This window comes from Pelodiscus sinensis, chromosome 18, assembly GCF_052426305.1.
Source record: "Pelodiscus sinensis isolate ZL-2025 chromosome 18, ASM5242630v1, whole genome shotgun sequence".
NCBI lineage: Eukaryota > Metazoa > Chordata > Testudines > Trionychidae > Pelodiscus > Pelodiscus sinensis.
Genome location: NC_143069.1, coordinates 958199 through 978034, shown reverse-complemented (window position 1 = coordinate 978034; position 19836 = coordinate 958199). Strand labels below are relative to the sequence as shown.

At 71.3% G+C, this 19836-nt stretch overlaps 1 protein-coding gene across 12 annotated transcripts in view; it reads left to right on the top strand.

Annotated features, from left to right (window-relative positions):
• Positions 1 to 19836, top strand: part of RYR1 (ryanodine receptor 1) — a 154298-nt gene that overhangs the window by 36048 nt on the left and 98414 nt on the right. For all 12 annotated transcript variants that reach the window (XM_089769837.1, XM_089769842.1, XM_089769833.1 and 9 more), the window contains 13 exons: positions 118 to 277; positions 2512 to 2659; positions 3830 to 4035; positions 4430 to 4604; positions 5824 to 6032; positions 6695 to 7062; positions 7162 to 7291; positions 7807 to 7967; positions 8253 to 8418; positions 9541 to 9627; positions 9905 to 10131; positions 15883 to 16642; positions 17260 to 17460. In XM_089769837.1, the coding sequence (XP_089625963.1) occupies positions 118 to 277; positions 2512 to 2659; positions 3830 to 4035; positions 4430 to 4604; positions 5824 to 6032; positions 6695 to 7062; positions 7162 to 7291; positions 7807 to 7967; positions 8253 to 8418; positions 9541 to 9627; positions 9905 to 10131; positions 15883 to 16642; positions 17260 to 17460 (2998 nt within the window). The remainder of the gene's footprint in view (positions 1 to 117; positions 278 to 2511; positions 2660 to 3829; positions 4036 to 4429; positions 4605 to 5823; positions 6033 to 6694; positions 7063 to 7161; positions 7292 to 7806; positions 7968 to 8252; positions 8419 to 9540; positions 9628 to 9904; positions 10132 to 15882; positions 16643 to 17259; positions 17461 to 19836) is intronic.

The following is a 19836-nucleotide window of genomic DNA, read 5'->3' as shown; positions in this document are numbered from 1 at the left end:
CGCCCTGTCACGGGCTGGATGATGGGGGTGGGGTGGGGGGCCCATGGGCTGGTCCTGGGGGGTGGGAGAGCTGGAGGGTGAACGGCAGAGCCCATGGCAGCGCCCCTCCCCCGGCAGGTACATGATGTCCAATGGCTACAAGCCAGCCCCACTGGACCTGACCCACGTCAAGCTGACCCCGGCCCAGAACACGCTGGTGGACAAGCTGGCCGAGAACGGCCACAACGTGTGGGCCCGGGACCGCGTGAGCCAGGGCTGGACGTACAGCATCGTGCAGGTAGGCGCCCGCGCACACGCGTGTGACCGAGGCACGGGGGCTCTGGGGGTCTGTCTACACTACAGAGTTAGTTCGAACTAACTTTCCTAGGCGCTACCCTAGCGCTCCGCTGGTTGGAATTTAATTGGAACTAGCAGAGCGCTTAGTTCGAACTAGGAAAACCTCTTTCCACGAGGACTAAGCCTAGTTCGAACTAGCTAGTTTGAATTAAGGGCTGTGTAGCCCCTTAATTCGAACTAGTGGGAGGCTAGCCCTCCCCAGCTTGCCCTGGTGGCCACTCTGGCCAACACCAGGGAAACTCGTCTGCCCCCCTCCCGGCCCCGGACCCCTTAAAGGGCACGGGCTGGCTACGGTGCCCGTGCCAGGTGCAAGCATGCCAGCACCCAGCCAGCAGACCCTGCACCTGGCACGGATCGAGCCAGCCACCCGATGCCCCCCAGCCCTCCGCCTCTTCCCGGGACCAGCAAGAGGCGGGCACCCACCTGGGCTAGTGCGGACATCGTGGCCCTCGTCCACGATCTCTGCACTAGGCACAGGAAGGTGGCCGTCTAGGGCAGGAGAGCTGCCAACCTGGCCACCCAGGAGCAGGTGTGCAAGAGAATCAAGGGGGTCCACTGAGACCCCCGACCCTGAGCCCTGAGCTTACAATGGCCGTCCTGGGTCAGACCAAAGGTCCATCTAGCCCAGTAGCCTGTCTGCTGACAGCGGCCAACCCTAGGGACCCTGGAGGGGATGGACCGAAGACAGTGACCAAGCCATCTGTCTGGTGCCATCCCTCTCCAGCCTTCCACAAGCCTTGGGCAGAGACACCACTCCTACCCCCTGGCTAAGACCACTCCATGGACCCAACCTCCATGACTTGATCTCACTTCCCTTTAAACTCTGTTCTAGTTCTAGCCTTCACAGCCTCCTGCAGCAAGGAGTTCCACAGGTTGACTCTTTGCTTTATGAAGAAGAACTTTCTGTTACTAGTTTGAAGCTTGCTACCCATTCCTTTCCTTTGGTGTCCTCTAGTCCTTCTTTATGGGAACTAATGAAGAACTTTTCTGTATGCACCATCTCCACCCCACTCCTGCTTTTAGAGACCTCTATCCTGTCCCCCCTCCGTCTCCTCTTTTCTAAGCTGAGAAGTCCCAGTCTCTTAGCCTCTCTTCATATGGGACCTGTTCCCAACCCCTGATCATTTTAGTTGCCCTCCCCTCTCCCAGCCTCTCTCTTCCCCTCTCCCACCTCCTTTTCCCAGTCTCCCCAGTTTTGTTCAATAAAGACAGATTCCATTTTGGAAGACACATTATCTTTATTTTGTACATCAAGAAGGGGGGCTAGGGAAGGGTAAGTGGAAGGAGGTGAGGGAGGAATGGGGCACGAGCCCCCGATGGGGAGGACTGGGCTGGCTCTGCGGGCTTCTGGGGGTGGAAGCTCTCCTGCAGCCCCCCGATTGCCCCCTCTCCCCAGATGGCAGCCTGCGGCAAGTGCAGCCGGGCTGATGGCCGAGTGCTGTGATGTGCCCAGTGTGGGTACTCCGGGCACTCCAAGCCAGGACTGCTTTGCAAGCGGGGCACCCCTGAGAACTGTCTGTCGAGGGTGGGGGTCGGGACCCTTTAAGCGCAGCCCTCGGCTAGCCTGAGACAGCATCTCCACGCTCTAAGTCCTCCTCTGATGCCCTGCCGGCACTGCTTCCGGCCAGCCTTAACCCCGGTTCAGGGTCCACTTAATGTGGACTTGCTAGTTCGAATTAGCAAAACCCTAATTGGAACTAGTTTTTTAGTCTGGATCTGTTAGTTCGAATTAGCGCTGTAGAATAGACATACCCTGGGGCCGGGCCCTGAGCCCAGCGGTGGGACAGGGGGGCTGCCCGGACTCCTAGGTTCTCCCCTGGGCTCCGCCTCCTTCCCCATCTGGGGGAGGTCCGGGGCCACTCGAGTGTGTCTGTGGCGTGCGGTTCTGTGATATGTGGGCACGTGTCTGTGGCGTGCGGTTCTGTGATATGTGGGCGCGTGTCTGTGGCGTGCGGTTCTGTGATATGTGGGCGCGTGTCTGTGGCGTGCAGTTCTGTGATATGTGGGCGCGTGTCTGTGGCGTGCGGTTCCGTGATATGTGGGCGCGTGTCTGTGGCGTGCGGTTCTGTGATATGTGGGCGCGTGTCTGTGGCGTGCGGTTCTGTGATATGTGGGCGCGTGTCTGTGGCGTGCGGTTCTGTGATATGTGGGCGCGTGTCTGTGGCGTGTCACCAGGACATCAAGAACAAGCGGAACCCGCGCCTGGTGCCCTACAACCTGCTGGACGAACGGACCAAGAAGACAAACCGCAACAGCCTGTGCGAGGCCGTGCGCACGCTGATCGGCTACGGCTACAACATCGAACCCCCCGACCAGGAGACCGGTGGGTGCGCCCGGCCCCTCCCCCCCTCCCCTCCCCCCCTCGCCAGGTGTCCAGCTCCGGCGCGGGCCGGCCGGTCGGGGTTTGGGGGTTCTGTCCAGGAAACCAGCTGAGGAAATTCTGGACACAGAAATGTCGGGGTCTCACGAGCTCGGTTTTGTTATTGGGAGTCTCAGCACGTGGCTGCGAACTGCCCGGCTGGGCGACGCCCTCGCCCCGAGAGTCGCCCTGCGTGCGCGTGTGTGTGAGTGTGTGTGGGCGCAGGGCGGCGGCGAAGGGGGCGGGCGTAGGGCGGTGGTGAAGGGGGCGGGCGGCGAAGGGGGCGGGCGGCGAAGGGGACGGGCGCAGGGCGGCGGCGAAGGGGGCGGGCGGCGAAGGGGACGGGCGCAGGGCGGCGGCGCAGGGGGCGGGCGCAGGGCGGTGGTGAAGGGGGCGGGCGGCGAAGGGGACGGGCGCAGGGCGGCGGCGGCGGGGCGGGCGCGGGCGGCAAGGCGGCGGCAGGGGAAGGGGCAGGGCGGGGGGGGGCGGGCGGCGAAGGGGACGGGCGCAGGGCGGCGGCGAAGGGGACGGGCGCAAGGCGGCGGCGAAGGGGGCGGGTGGCGAAGGGGACGGGCGCAGGGCGGCGGCGCAGGGGACGGGCGCAGGGCGGCGGCGAAGGGGAAGGCGGCGGCAAAGGGGGGCGGGCGGCGAAGGGGACGGGCGCAGGGCGGCGGCGAAGGGGGCGGGCGCAGGGCGGGCGGCGGGGGGGCGGGCGGCGAAGGGGGCGGGCGGTGAGGGGAGGGGAGGGCGGCGGCGGGGGGGCGGGCGCAGGGCGGCGGCGAAGGGGGCGGGCGCAGGGCGGCGGCGAAGGGGGCGGGCGGCGAAGGGGACGGGCGCAGGGCGGCGGCGAAGGGGGCGGGCGGCGAAGGGGACGGGCGCAAGGCGGCGGCGAAGGGGGCGGGTGGCGAAGGGGACGGGCGCAGGGCGGCGGCGCAGGGGACGGGCGCAGGGCGGCGGCGAAGGGGGCGGGCGCAAGGCGGCGGCAAAGGGGGCGGGCGGCGAAGGGGACGGGCGCAGGGCGGCGGCGAAGGGGACGGGCGCAAGGCGGCGGCGAAGGGGGCGGGTGGCGAAGGGGACGGGCGCAGGGCGGTGGCGCAGGGGGCGGGCGCAGGGTAACCCCGCCTCCCCCCGCAGCGGCACAGGGGGTGCCCACGGCGCGCTCGGAGCGGGTGCGGCTCTTCCGGGCGGAGCAGTGCTACGCCGTGCGGGCCGGCCGGTGGTACTTCGAGTTCGAGGCGGTGACCACGGGCGAGATGCGCGTGGGCTGGGCCCGGCCGGACGTGCGCCCCGACGTGGAGCTGGGGGCCGACGAGCTCGCCTACGTCTTCAACGGGCACCGGGTGAGTGGGGGCAGCCCCAGGGCCCCCCCTCCTCCCCAGGTCGGCCCCCCCCCAAGGCCCCTCGTTTCCCGCCCCAGGGCGGCCCGCTCATCCCCCCCGGGTCAGCCCACACGAGGCCCCCCATCCCCCCGGATCAGCCCCCTCCAGGTCAACCCCCCCAAGGCCTCTCGTCCCCCCAGTCAGCCCCCGTCCCCCCAAGATCCCCCATCCTCCTTGGGTCACCCGCCAAGGGCCCCTCATCTCCCCCAGGCCAGCCCCCCCAAGACCCCCCATCTCCCTGGGTCAGCCCAGCGGCCCCCCCTCGCCCTGTATCTCCCCCATGGGCCCCTCTAGCCCGGCGTCCTGCCTCATCCCTCGCCACGGGCCCAGCACTGACCCCGCTTGCCCCCCCCAGGGCCAGCGCTGGCACATGGGCAGCGAGCCCTTCGGCCGCTCCTGGCAGCCGGGCGACGTGGTCGGCTGCATGATCGACCTGAGCGAGAACCACGTCATGTTCACGCTCAACGGGGAGATGCTCATCAGCGACTCGGGCTCCGAGCTGGCCTTCAAGGACATCGAGATCGGCGAGGGTGAGGGGCGGCGCCAGGGCGCGGGGGCGGGGGCTGGAGCCAGGACCCCTGGGCTGTGTTCCTGGGTTGGGTACTGACACGTCTGATGTCCCCTCTCTCAATCTGGGTAGCATGGCGTCCCTACGTCGGGCAGGCAGGGCTGAGGTGCCCGGGGGGGGCGCCAGGCCAAGTTGACTTGGGGGGGGCACCAGGCTGAGATGACCGGGGGGGGGGGGTGCCAGGCAAGATGACTGGGGAGGGGACGCCGGGCCGGGAGGGTCCAGGCCGGGGAGCCAGGCTGAGGGGGCCGGGAGGGGCCGGGCCGAGGGGGCCGGGAGAGCCGGGGGGGGCCGAGCCGGGGGAACCGGGGGGGCCGGGGGGCCGGGGGGGCAGGCTGGGGGAGGGGCCAGGCCGGGGGGCCGGGCCGGGGGGTGCCGGGCCGGGGGGGGTGCCGGGGGAGCCGGGGGGGGGGGGGGCCCGGGGCCGGGGGGGAGCCGGGGGGCCGGGGGGGCCGGGCCGGGGGAGGGGGCCGGGGGGGGGGGCCAAGCCGGGGGGGGGGCCGGGCCGGGGGAGCCGGGGGGGGAGCCGAGGGGGGGCGGGAGGGGGGAGGGGCGGGCCGGGGGAGGGGGGCCAGGGGCCGGGCCGGGGGGGGGGGGGGGAGCCGGGGAGGGGCCGGGCCGGGGGAGCCGGGGGGGCCGGGCCGGGGAGCCGGGGGGGGGCCGAGCCGAGGGGGCCGGGAGGGGCCGGGGGGGCCGGGAGGGGCCGGGCCGGGGGGCCGGGGGGGGGCCGGGAGGGGGCCGGGGAGGGCCGGGGGGGCCGCCAGCCGGGGGGGGGCCGGGGGGGGGGCCGAGCCGGGGGGGGCCGGGCCGGGAGCCGGGGGGGGGCCAGGCTGGGGGAGGGGCCGGGCCGGGGGAGGGGGGGGGCCGGGCCGGGGGAGGGGCCGGGGGGGGAGCCGGGGGGGGCCGAGCCGGGGGGAGGGGCCGGGCCGAGCCGGGGGGGCCGGGCCGGGGGAGCCGGGGGGCCGAGCCGAGGGGGCCGGGAGGGGCCGGGCCGGGGGAGCCGGGGGAGGCCGGGCCGAGGGAGCCGGGGGGGCTGAGCCGAGGGGGCCGGGAGGGGCCGGGTCGGGGGAGCCGGGGGGGGGCCGAGCCGAGGGGGCCGGGAGGGGCCAGGTCGGGGGAGCCGGGGGGGCCGAGCCGGAGGATACCGGTCAGGCTGACCCTGCGGCCCTGCCCCCCTGCAGGCTTCCTGCCCGTGTGCAGCCTGGGCCTGGGGCAGGTGGGGCGGCTGAACCTGGGCCAGGACGTGAGCAGCCTGCGCTTCTTCCCCATCTGCGGCCTGCAGGAGGGCTTCGAGCCCTTCGCCATCAACATGAAGCGCGACGTCAGCCTGTGGTTCAGCAAGAGCCTGCCCCAGTTCGGGCCCCTGCCGCCCGAGCACCCCCACTACGAGGTGAGGGGCGCCGGTTCCCCAGCCCGAGGGGGGGCTGTGGGCCGAGGGGGAGCCACTGGGGCTGCAGTCTGCAGCACGTGGGGAGGGGCCGGGGGTCCCGGGGAGGTCGGGGGCCCGTGGGGAAGGGCCGGGGGGTCCCGGGAGGTCGGGGGCCCGTGGGGAGGGGCCGGGGGGCCCCGGGGAGGTCGGGGGCCCGTGGGGAGGGGCCGGGGGCCCGTGGGGAGGGGCCGGGGGTCCCGGGGAGGTCGGGGGCCCGTGGGGAGGGGCCGGGGGTCCCGGGGAGGTCGGGGGCCCGTGGGGAAGGGCCGGGCGGGGGCGGGGGCCCGTGGGGAGGGGCCGGGGGTCCCGGGGGGGTCGGGGGCCCGGGGGGAGGGGCCGGGGGCCCGTGGGGAGGGGCCGGGGGCCCGTGGGGAGGGGCCGGGGGTCCCGGGGAGGTCGGGGGCCCGTGGGGAGGGGGGGGGCCCGTGGGGGGGGCCCCCGGGGGGAGGGGGTGGGGAGGGGCCGGGGGCCCGTGGGGAGGGGCCGGGGGCCGGGGGGCCCGGGGGGGTCGGGGGCCCGGGGGGAGGGGCCGGGGGGTCGGGGGCCCGGGGGGGGGGCCGGGGGCCCCGGGGAGGTCGTGCCCCTCCCAGCCCGCCCGCTGACCCCGCCCCCCGCCCCCGCAGGTGTCCCGCGTGGACGGCACGGTGGACAGCCCGCCCTGCCTGCGCCTGGCGCACCGCACCTTCGGCTCCCAGCACGCGGCGAGCGAGCTGCTCTTCCTGCGGCTCAGCCTGCCCGTGCAGTTCCACGAGAGCTTCCGGTGCCCGGCGGGCGCCACGCCCCTCACCCGCGCCCTCACCATCCCCGAGGAGGAGGTGCAGGACCTGGACCCGGACTCGGAGTTCGAGCTGCTGCGCCGCTCGGCCGGGCGCGCGGAGGCCGAGGAGGCCGAGAAGGAGAAGCCGGGGGGGCCCCCGCCCGCCCCCAAGGAGCCCCCCCGGGCCGAGAACGAGAAGGATGCCACGTCGGAGAAGAGCAAGATCAAGAGGGGGTGAGGGGCTCCGGGGCCCGGGCAGGGCCCTTCCCTCCGGCCCCCCGGCTGGGCCCGCTGCAGGGCGGGGCGCTCACCCCACCCCCTTTCTCCCCCCAGCTTCCTGTTCAAGGCGAGGAAGGCCGCGCTCATGGCCCCGCCCCCCGCGGTGCCCTCGATGCCGCGCCTGGAGGAGGACGTGGTGCCCGACGACCGCGACGACCCCGAGATCATCATGAACACCACCACGGTGGGGGTGGGGCCGGCGGGGGCAGGGTGGTGGGGTGGGGGTGGAGTGGAGTGAGTGCGGGGGGGGCGGGTGGTCTGGAGGGCGGGGCAGGAGGCTCCAGGGGGCGGGGGTGGGGCAGGGCAGAGGCAGGTGGCCCTGGGGGGTGAAGCAGGAGGTTCCGGGGGGCAGGGCAGAGCAGGGGTGGGTCGGGACGGGGCAGGAGGCTCCGGAGGGTGGGGCAGGGCCGAGGTGGGGGGCTCCGGGGGGCGGGGCAGGGCAGAGGTGTCAGCAGGGGACCCTGGGGGGCGAGGCGGGGAGTTCTGGGGGGCGGGGCAGAGCGGATGCAGTGCAGGGTGGGGCAGGAGGCTCTGGGGGACGGGGTGGGGCAGGGCCGAGGCGGGGGGCCCTGGGAGGGCGGGGTGGGGCAGGACCGAGGCGGGGGGCTCTGGGGGGGGGCGGGGCGGGGGGCGGGGCGGGGCAGGAGGCTCCGGGGGGGCGCACGCTCCCGGCTCCAGCTGACAGCCCCGCCCCCCCAGTACTACCACTCGGTGCGGATCTTCGCGGGCCAGGAGCCCACCTGCGTCTGGGTGGGCTGGGTCACCCCCGACTTCCACCAGCACGACGTGGCCTTCGACCTGAGCAAAGTGCGCAGCGTCACCGTCACCATGGGCGACGCCCACGGCCACGTCCACGACAGGTGAGGGGCTGCGGGGGAGCCCCTGGGGCTGTGGGTGCTAAGGGGCATTGTGGGGCACCCTGCGGACGGTGGGAGACGGGGGGGCACAGGGCCACGGCCCAGGCTGAAGGCAGGAGTGGCCCTGAGGCTGTGGGGCAGTCGGGGGCAAGAGCTCCGGAGGGCCCAGGTGGGGAGGGGCCCGGGGCAGAGGTCGGGAGGTGGCCTGGGAGTGGGATGGGTGGCTGGGCAGGGGCCCGGGGAGGGGCTGGGGGGGTTCAGTCACCCAGGCCCTCCCCCCTGCGGCAGCATCAAGCGCAGCAGCTGCTACCTGGTGTGGGGCGGGGACTTCGTGGCCAGCGCGCAGCAGACCCGTGTCAGCACCGTGGACCTGGTGGTGGGCTGCCTGGTGGACCTGGCCACCGGGCTCATGACCTTCACGGCCAACGGCAAGGAGGTCAACACCTTCTACCAGGTGAGCCGCGGGGCGTGGCCAGAGGGGATGGGTGTGGCCAGAGGGGATGGGTGTGGCCCGAGGGACGTGGCCGGAGGGACGGGTGTGGCCAGAGGGGGTGGGTGTGGCCATGGGGGCGTGGCGGGAGGGATGGGTGTGGCAAGAGGGGCGTGGCTGCAGGGATGGGTGTGACCAGAGGGGCGTGGCCGGGGATGGGTGTGGCCAGAGGGGTGGGTGTGGCCAGAGGGGCGTGAGGGGAGGGATGGGTGTGGCCAGATGGGCGTGGCCGGAGGGGATGGGTGTGGCCAGAGGGGTGTGGCCAGAGGGGATGGGTATGGCCACAGGGGCATGGCGGGAGGGATGGGTGTGGCCGGAGGGGATGGGTGTGGCCAGAGGGCCGTGGCCGGAGGGATGGGTGTGGCCATAGGGGCGTGGCCGGAGGGATGGGTGTGGCCATAGGGGGCGTGGCCGGAGGGATGGGTGTGGCCAGAGGGGCGTGGCGGGGGGATGGGTGTGGCCAGAGGGGATGGGTGTGGCCATAGGGCGTGGCGGGGGATGGGTGTGGCCGGAGGGGATGGGTGAGGCCAGAGGGGTGTGGCCAGAGGGGATGGGTGTGGCCGGAGGGATGGGTGTGGCAAGAGGGGCGTGGCGGGGGGACGGGCGTGGCCGGAGGGGATGGGTATGGCCAGAGGGGCGTGGCCGGAGGGATGGGTGTGGCCGGAGGGGCGTGACCGGAGGGATGGGTGTGGCCAGAGGGGCGTGGCCGGAGGGATGGGCGTGGCCGGAGGGGCGTGGCCGGAGGGACAGGGGTGGCCGGAGGGATGGGTGTGGCTGGGAGATGGGTGTGGCCAGAGGGGCGTGGCCGGAGGGATGGGTGTGGCCGGAGGGGCGTGGCCGGAGGGATGGGTGTGGCCGGAGGGGCGTGGCCGGAGGGATGGGCGTGGCCGGAGGGACGGGGGTGGCCGGAGGGGATGGGCGTGGCCGGAGGGGCGTGGCCGGAGGGATAGGCGTGGCGGGGGAGGGGTGTGGCCGGAGGGGATGGGTGTGGCCGGAGGGGCGTGGCCGGAGGGATGGGCGTGGTCGGAGGGGCGGGGCCCAGGAGCTGCCGCCCGGCCGGGTCTCACTCGCTGTCCTTCGGGCCAGGTGGAGCCAAACACCAAACTCTTCCCAGCCGTCTTCGTGCTGCCGACCAGCCAGAACGTCATCCAGTTTGAGCTGGGCAAGATGAAGGTAGGGACGGGCCTGAGGTCCGTGGCTCCTCCCTCCTGCCCCCCAGCCCGGCCCGGGCCTGAGGTCCGTGGCTCCTCCCTCCTGCCCCCCAGCCCGGCCCGGGCCTGAGGTCCGTGGCTCCTCCCTCCTGCCCCCCGGCCCACCCGGGCAGGTCGTGCCAGCCAAGGAGGGCGGGGACGGGTGGGCAGTGGGGTCTAGTGGTGAGACGGGGGGGCCGGGAGACCGGACTCGCGGGTCCTCCCCCGGCTCAGCGGCCGCCTCTCTCCCTCCCCCCCAGAACATCATGCCCCTCTCGGCCGCCCTGTTCCACAGCGAGCGGAGGAACCCGGAGCCGCAGTGCCCGCCGCGCCTCCTCATCCAGATGCTGACGCCGGTGACCTGGAGCCGCGTGCCCAACGAGTTCCTGGAGGTGGAGACGGGCCGGGTCAGCGACCGGCACGGCTGGATGGTGGAGTGCAGCTCCCCGCTGGTCATGATGGCCTTGCACATCCCCGAGGAGAGCCGGTGAGCGCCGGGCAGCGCCCTCGTCTCCCTCTCCTGCCTGAGCCCACTCGCCCCGGAGCCCGGCAGCTGTAGTAGGCTGTTAACCCAGTGGCTGGTCCACACGCAGTGGGTGTCCCGCAGGGGCCAGGCCCTCGGGAGCCATTGCGGTCTAAGGCAGGGGATGCCGCCCCCGTCTACCAGGAGTGTGCTGGGTGGCTGCCGTGACCCACCCCAGAGGTGGCTGCATCTCAGCGGTGGAGGAAGCGGTAAACTGAGATACTGAGGGGGAGGGGAAATTACATTCTCCAAGGACTGGTCTTTGCCTCGCCGTCTGGTCCTGGAATAGGAGCCAGGTGCCCTGGCTGCCAGCCCCCCTGCTCTAACCACTAAACCCCACTCCCCTCCCGAGCCAGGGAGACAACCCAGGACTCTGGTTTCCAGCCTCCCCCTCCTGCCTCCACAGCTCTCACCACCAGGCTCCACTCCCCTCTCAGTCAGGGCCAGAACCCAGTAGTCCTGGCTGGCAGCGCCCGTGTCACGGGGCGTGGGGGAGCCCCCAGCCCTGCCCCCCACCCGCAGCCAGAGGGGACTCTCAGGCGGCAGGTAGAGGAGAAGGGCTGCTGGGGCACAGACTTGTGACAGGAGCCAGGAGCAGCCACCCCAGCCTGGGGGGGGCCCAGAGCCCCTGTCCCTGCCCCCCAGGCCAGCGAGGGTCCTTCCCCCCCTGCCATGGGTCCTGGCCCCCAGGCCAGCGAGGGTCCTTCCCCCCCTGCCACGGGTCCTGCCCCCCAGGCCAGCGAGGGTCCTTCCCCCCCCGCCACGGGTCCTGCCCCCCAGGCCAGCGAGGGTCCTTCCCCCCCTGCCACGGGTCCTGGCCCCCAGGCCAGCGAGGGTCCTTCCCCCCCTGCCATGGGTCCTGCCCCCCAGGCCAGCGAGGGTCCTTCCCCCCCTGCCACGGGTCCTGCCCCCAGGCCAGCGAGGGTCCTTCCCCCCTGCCACGGGTCCTGCCCCCCAGGCCAGCGAGGGTCCTTCCCCCCTGCCACGGGTCCTGGCCCCCAGGCCAGCGAGGGTCCTTCCCCCCCCGCCACGGGTCCTGCCCCCCAGGCCAGCGAGGGTCCTTCCCCCCCTGCCACGGGTCCTGGCCCCCAGGCCAGCGAGGGTCCTTCCCCCCCTGCCATGGGTCCTGCCCCCCAGGCCAGCGAGGGTCCTTCCCCCCCTGCCACGGGTCCTGCCCCCAGGCCAGCGAGGGTCCTTCCCCCCCTGCCACGGGTCCTGCCCCCAGGCCAGCGAGGGTCCTTCCCCCCTGCCACGGGTCCTGCCCCCAGGCCAGCGAGGGTCCTTCCCCCCCTGCCACGGGTCCTGGCCCCCAGCCGCCCTGCCCGGCTTTGTGCGGCCCCCGGCCTCAGGGACGGAGCCGCCTTCCCCAGCCGGCCCCCGGCCGCCGCACGCACGGTGCTGCAGTGCCCGGGGAACACGAACCAACACGCACACACAGAGATAGTCACACGCGCACACACGCCCACACAGAGATAGTCACACGCACGCACACGCCCACACGCGCACACAGAGATAGTCACACGCGCGCACACGCCCACACAGAGATAGTCACACGCACGCACACGCCCACACGCCCACACAGAGATAGTCACACGCGCGCACACGCCCACACAGAGATAGTCACACGCACACACGCCCACACGCCCACACAGAGATAGTCACACGCACACACACGCCCACACGCGCACACAGAGATAGTCACACGCACACACACGCCCACACAGAGATAGTCACACGCACGCACACGCCCACACGCCCACACAGAGATAGTCACACGCACACACACGCCCACACGCCCACACAGAGATAGTCACACGCACACACACGCCCACACAGAGATAGTCACACGCGCACACACGCCCACACAGAGATAGTCACACGCGCGCACACGCCCACACAGAGATAGTCACACGCGCGCACACGCCCACACAGAGATAGTCACACGCGCGCACACGCCCACACAGAGATAGTCACACGCACACACACGCACACACGCTCACACAGAGATAGTCACACGCACGCACACGCCCACACGCCCACACAGAGATAGTCACACGCACACACAGAGATAGTCACACGCGCGCACACGCCCACACAGAGATAGTCACACGCGCGCACACGCCCACACAGAGATAGTCACACGCGCGCACACGCCCACACAGAGATAGTCACACGCGCGCACACGCCCACACAGAGATAGTCACACGCACACACACGCACACACGCTCACACAGAGATAGTCACACGCACGCACACGCCCACACGCCCACACAGAGATAGTCACACGCACACACAGAGATAGTCACACGCGCGCACACGCCCACACAGAGATAGTCACACGCGCACACACGCCCACACAGAGATAGTCACACGCGCGCACACGCCCACACAGAGATAGTCACACGCACACACACGCCCACACGCGCACACAGAGATAGTCACACGCACGCACACGCCCACACGCGCACACAGAGATAGTCACACGCACGCACACGCCCACACGCCCACACAGAGATAGTCACACGCACGCACACGCCCACACGCCCACACAGAGATAGTCACACGCACGCACACGCCCACACGCCCACACAGAGATAGTCACACGCACGCACACGCCCACACGCCCACACAGAGATAGTCACACGCACGCACACGCCCACACAGAGATAGTCACACGCACGCACACGCACACACGCTCACACAGAGATAGTCACACGCACGCACACGCCCACACGCCCACACAGAGATAGTCACACGCACACACAGAGATAGTCACACGCGCGCACACGCCCACACAGAGATAGTCACACGCGCACACACGCCCACACAGAGATAGTCACACGCGCACACACGCCCACACAGAGATAGTCACACGCGCGCACACGCCCACACAGAGATAGTCACACGCACACACACGCCCACACGCGCACACAGAGATAGTCACACGCACACACACGCCCACACGCCCACACAGAGATAGTCACACGCACGCACACGCCCACACGCCCACACAGAGATAGTCACACGCACGCACACGCCCACACGCCCACACAGAGATAGTCACACGCACGCACACGCACACACGCTCACACAGAGATAGTCACACGCACGCACACGCCCACACGCGCACACAGAGATAGTCACACGCACGCACACGCCCACACGCCCACACAGAGATAGTCACACGCACGCACACGCCCACACGCCCACACAGAGATAGTCACACGCACGCACACGCCCACACGCCCACACAGAGATAGTCACACGCACGCACACGCCCACACAGAGATAGTCACACGCACGCACACGCACACACGCTCACACAGAGATAGTCACACGCACGCACACGCCCACACGCCCACACAGAGATAGTCACACGCACACACAGAGATAGTCACACGCGCGCACACGCCCACACAGAGATAGTCACACGCGCACACACGCCCACACAGAGATAGTCACACGCGCGCACACGCCCACACAGAGATAGTCACACGCACACACACGCCCACACGCGCACACAGAGATAGTCACACGCACGCACACGCCCACACGCGCACACAGAGATAGTCACACGCACGCACACGCCCACACGCCCACACAGAGATAGTCACACGCACGCACACGCCCACACGCCCACACAGAGATAGTCACACGCACGCACACGCCCACACGCCCACACAGAGATAGTCACACGCCCACACAGAGATAGTCACACGCACGCACACGCACACACGCTCACACAGAGATAGTCACACGCACGCACACGCACACACGCTCACACAGAGATAGTCACACGCACGCACACGCACACACGCTCACACAGAGATAGTCACACGCACGCACACGCCCACACGCCCACACAGAGATAGTCACACGCACGCACACGCACACACGCTCACACAGAGATAGTCACACGCACGCACACGCCCACACGCCCACACAGAGATAGTCACACGCACACACAGAGATAGTCACACACACGCCCACACGCTCACACAGAGATAGTCACACACACACACGCGCGCGCACACAGAGATAGTCACACACACACACGCGCGCGCACACAGAGATAGTCACACACACACACACGCCCACACAGAGATAGTCACACGCACGCACACGCCCGCACGCGCACACAGAGATAGTCACACGCACACACACGCCCACACAGAGATAGTCACACGCACGCACACGCCCGCACGCGCACACAGAGATAGTCACACGCACACACACGCCCACACAGAGATAGTCACATGCACACACACGCGCACACAGAGATAGTCACACGCACACACACGCCCACACAGAGATAGTCACACGCACGCACACGCCCACACGCCCACACAGAGATAGTCACACGCACACACACGCCTACACGCGCACACAGATAGTCACACGCACACACAGGGATAGTCACACACACACACACGCACACACTCTCACACAGAGATAGTCACACACACACACACAGATAGTCACATACACACACACAGAGATAGTCACACACACACACACACACACACACAGAGATAGTCACACACACAATCACACACACACACACACAGATAGTCACACACACACGCGCACACAGAGATAGTCACACGCACACACACGCCCACACGCGCACAGAGATAGTCACACACACACACGCGCACACAGAGATAGGCACACGCATACACACGCCCACACGCGCACACAGAGATAGTCACACACGCACACACACGCCCACACGCGCACACAGAGATAGTCACACACACACGCGCGCGCACACAGAGATAGTCACACACACACGCGCGCGCACACAGAGATAGTCACACACACACGCGCGCACACAGAGATAGTCACACGCACACACACGCCCACACGCGCACACAGAGATAGTCACACACACACGCCCACACGCGCACACAGAGATAGTCACACACACACAGCCACATGCGCGCGTGCACACAGAGATAGTCACACACACGCCCACACGCTCACACAGAGATAGTCACACACACACACACGCGCGCGCACACAGAGATAGTCACACACACACGCCCACACGCACACACAGAGATAGTCACACACACACACACGCCCACACGCGCGCACAGAGAGTCACACACACACAGTCACACACACACAGATAGTCACACACACACACACACACACACAGTCACACACACACACACAGAGATAGTCACACACACACAGACGCACACATGCCCACATGCACACAGTCTCACACACAGTCACACACACACAGAGATAGTCACACACACACACGCCCACATGCACACGCGCACACACAGAGTCACTCCAGACCAGCACAGGACAATGGGAATCACACACACACACAGACACACACAGTCACACACACACAGTCACACACACACAGTCACACACACAGACATACACACACACACACACAGGCACTCCAGACCAGCACAGGACAGTGGGAATCACACACACACACCCACACACACACCCACACCCACACACACACACACACAGTCACTCCAGACCAGCACAGCACAGCACAGCGGGAACCACACAACAAAGCCACCAGCGGATGCAACGCCAGGGTGAACACGGGCCCGCGGGCGAGCACAAAACCCCCACGACGTCACAGCCTGCTCCAACCACCAGGCCCCACTGCCCCGGCAGGGCCAGGACCCGGGCGTCCCGGCTGGCTCTAACCAGCGGGCCCCGCTCCCCGCCCGGCAGGTGCATGGACGTCCTGGAGCTGTCGGAGCGGCAGGCCTTGCTGACGTTCCACCACCACACGCTGCAGCTGTACTGCTCCGTGTGCGCCCTGGGCAACAACCGGGTGGCCCACGCCCTGTGCAGCCACGTGGACGAGTCCCAGCTGCTCTACGCCCTGGAGAGCCCCCACCTGCCCGGGCCGCTGCGCGCCGGCTACTACGACCTGCTCATGGCCATGCACCTGGACTCGGCCAAGCGGGCCCGGCTCACCATGAGCAGCGAGTTCATCGTGCCCATGACGGAGGCCACCAAGAGCATCCGCCTGTTCCCCCCGGGCAGCCAGGCGCCCGGCCTGCCCGGCGTGGGCATGAGCACCTGCCTGCGGCCCCCCCTGCACTTCGCCCCGCCCTGCGCCCTCAGCCTCAGCCCCGCGCACCACCAGCTCAGCCCGGCGCTGCCGCTGGAGGCGCTGAAGCGCAAGGCGCTGGCCATGCTGACGGAGGCGGTGCAGGACGGGGGCCAGCACAGCCGGGACCCGGTGGGCGGGAGCGTGGAGTTCCACTTCGTGCCCGTGCTCAAGCTGGTCTGCACCCTGCTGGTCATGGGCGTCCTCGGGGACGCGGAGACGCGCCACGTGCTGCGCCTCATCGAGCCGGCGGTGTTCGGCGAGGGGGGCCGGGGCGAGGCGCCGGCGCCCGAGGGGGCCGAGGCCGGCGAGCAGGAGGAGGGGCTGGAGGAGGGGCTGCTGCAGATGAAGCTGCCAGAGTCGGTCAAGCTGCAGGTGAGAGACCCGCGGCGCGGAATCCCTGCCCCCCTTCTCCCCGTGGGGCGGAATCCCTGCCCCCCTTCTCCCCGTGGGGCGGAATCCCTGCCCCCCTTCTCCCCGCGGGGCGGAATCCCTGCCCCCCTTCTCCCCGCGGGGCGGAATCCCTGCCCCCATCTCCCCGTAGGGCGGAATCCCTGCCCCCCTTCTCCCCGCGGGGCGGAATCCCTGCCCCCCTTCTCCCCGCGGGGCGGAATCCCTGCCCCCATCTCCCCGTGGGGCGGAATCCCTGCCCCCCTTCTCCCCGTGGGGCGGAATCCCTGCCCCCGTCTCCCCGTGGGGCGGAATCCCTGCCCCCGTCTCCCCGTGGGGCGGAATCCCTGCCCCCGTCTCCCCGTGGGGTGGAATCCCTGCCCCCCTTCTCCCCGTGGGGCGGAATCCCTGCCCCCGTCTCCCCGTGGGGCGGAATCCCTGCCCCCCTTCTCCCCGCGGGGCGGAATCCCTGCCCCCCTTCTCCCCGCGGGGCGGAATCCCTGCCCCCCTTCTCCCCGCGGGGCGGAATCCCTGCCCCCCAGGTCTGCCCACCCCCTCTCCAATTGCCCCGGAGCCTGGCACTGAGGGGCCCCTCCCCGCAGATGTGCCACCTGCTGCAGTACTTCTGTGACCGGGAGCTGCAGCACCGGGTGGAGGCGATCATCGCCTTCTCGGAGCGCTACATGGAGCGGCTGCAGAGCAACCAGCGCCAGCGCTACGGCCTCCTCATGCAGGCCTTCACCATGTCGGCCGCCGAGACCGCCCGGCGCACCCGCGAGTTCCGCTCGCCCCCCCAGGAGCAGGTACCCGCCCCTCGCTGGCTCCGGCCCCGCCCCTCCCTGTCCACCCTGGCTCCGGCACCGCCCCGCCCCTCCCTGTCCACCCTGGCTCCGGCACCGCCCCGCCCCTCCCTGCCCACGCTGGCTCCAGCACCCGCCCCTCGCTGGCTCCGGCACCCGCCCCTCGCTGGCTCCGGGCCCGCCCCTCCCTGTCCACCCTGGCTCCGGCACCGCCCCGCCCCTCCCTGCCCACGCTGGCTCCGGCACCGCCCCGCCCCTCCCTGCCCACCCTGGCTCCGGCACCCGCCCTGCCCCGCCCTGCCCCTCCCTGCCCACCCTGGCTCCGGCACCCGCCCCGCCCCTCCCTGCCCACGCTGGCTCCGGCACCCGCCCCGCCCCTCCCTGCCCACGCTGGCTCCGGCACCGCCCCGCCCCTCCCTGCCCACGCTGGCTCCGGCACCGCCCCGCCCCTCCCTGCCCACGCTGGCTCCAGCACCCGCCCCTCGCTGGCTCCGGCACCCGCCCCTCGCTGGCTCCGGCCCCGCCCCTCCCTGCCCACGCTGGCTCCGGCACCGCCCCGCCCCTCCCTGCCCACCCTGGCTCCGGCACCCGCCCTGCCCCTCCCTGCCCACCCTGGCTCCGGCACCCGCCCCGCCCCTCCCTGCCCACGCTGGCTCCGGCACCCGCCCCTCCCCTCCCTGCCCACGCTGGCTCCGGCACCCGCCCCTCCCCTCCCTGCCCACCCTGGCTCCGGCACCCGCCCCTCCCCTCCCTGCCCACGCTGGCTCCGGCACCCGCCCTGCCCCTCCCTGCCCACCCTGGCTCTGGCACCCGCCCCTCCCCTCCCTGCCCACGCTGGCTCCGGCACCCGCCCTGCCCCTCCCTGCCCACCCTGGCTCCGGCACCCGCCCTGCCCCTCCCTGCCCACCCTGGCTCTGGCACCCGCCCCGCCCCTCCCTGCCCACCCTGGCTCCGGCACCCGCCCCTCCCTTCCCTGCCCACGCTGGCTCCGGCACCCGCCCTGCCCCTCCCTGCCCACCCTGGCTCTGGCACCCGCCCCTCCCTGCCCACCCTGGCTCTGGCACCCGCCCCACCCCTCCCTGCCCACCCTGGCTCCGGCACCCGCCCCACCCCTCCCTGCCCACCCTGGCTCCGGCACCCGCCCCGCCTCTCCCTGCCCACCCTGGCTCCGGCACCCGCCCCACCCCTCCCTGCCCACCCTGGCTCCGGCACCCGCCCCGCCTCTCCCTGCCCACCCTGGCTCCGGCACCCGCCCCTCCCTGCCCACCCTGGCTCCGGCACCCGCCCCGCCCCTCCCTGCCCACCCTGGCTCTGGCACCCGCCCCGCCCCTCCCTGTCCACCCTGGCTGCGGCACCGCCCCGCCCCTCCCTGTCCACCCTGGCTCCGGCACCGCCCCGCCCCTCCCTGCCCACGCTGGCTCCAGCACCCGCCCCTCGCTGGCTCCGGCACCCGCCCCTCGCTGGCTCCGGCCCCGCCCCTCCCTGTCCACCCTGGCTCCGGCACCGCCCCGCCCCTCCCTGCCCACGCTGGCTCCGGCACCGCCCCGCCCCTCCCTGCCCACCCTGGCTCCGGCACCCGCCCCGCCCCTCCCTGCCCACCCTGGCTCCGGCACCCGCCCCTCCCCTCCCTGCCCACGCTGGCTCCGGCACCCGCCCCTCCCCTCCCTGCCCACGCTGGCTCCGGCACCCGCCCCTCCCCTCCCTGCCCACCCTGGCTCCGGCACCCGCCCCTCCCCTCCCTGCCCACGCTGGCTCCGGCACCCGCCCTGCCCCTCCCTGCCCACCCTGGCTCTGGCACCCGCCCCTCCCCTCCCTGCCCACCCTGGCTCCGGCACCCGCCCCTCCCTTCCCTGCCCACGCTGGCTCCGGCACCCGCCCTGCCCCTCCCTGCCCACCCTGGCTCTGGCACCCGCCCCTCCCTGCCCACCCTGGCTCCGGCACCCGCCCCTCCCTTCCCTGCCCACGCTGGCTCCGGCACCCGCCCTGCCCCTCCCTGCCCACCCTGGCTCTGGCACCCGCCCCTCCCTGCCCACCCTGGCTCCGGCACCCGCCCCACCCCTCCCTGCCCACCCTGGCTCCGGCACCCGCCCCGCCTCTCCCTGCCCACCCTGGCTCCGGCACCCGCCCCTCCCTGCCCACCCTGGCTCCGGCACCCGCCCCGCCCCTCCCTGCCCACCCTGGCTCTGGCACCCGCCCCGCCCCTCCCTGCCCACCCTGGCTCAGGCTCCCGCCCCTCCCTGCCCACCCTGGCTCCGGCACCGCCCCGCCCCTCCCTGCCCACCCTGGCTCCGGCACCTGCCCCGCCCCTCCCTGCCCACCCTGGCTCCGGCACCCGCCCCTCCCCTCCCTGCCCACCCTGGCTCCAGCACCCGCCCCACC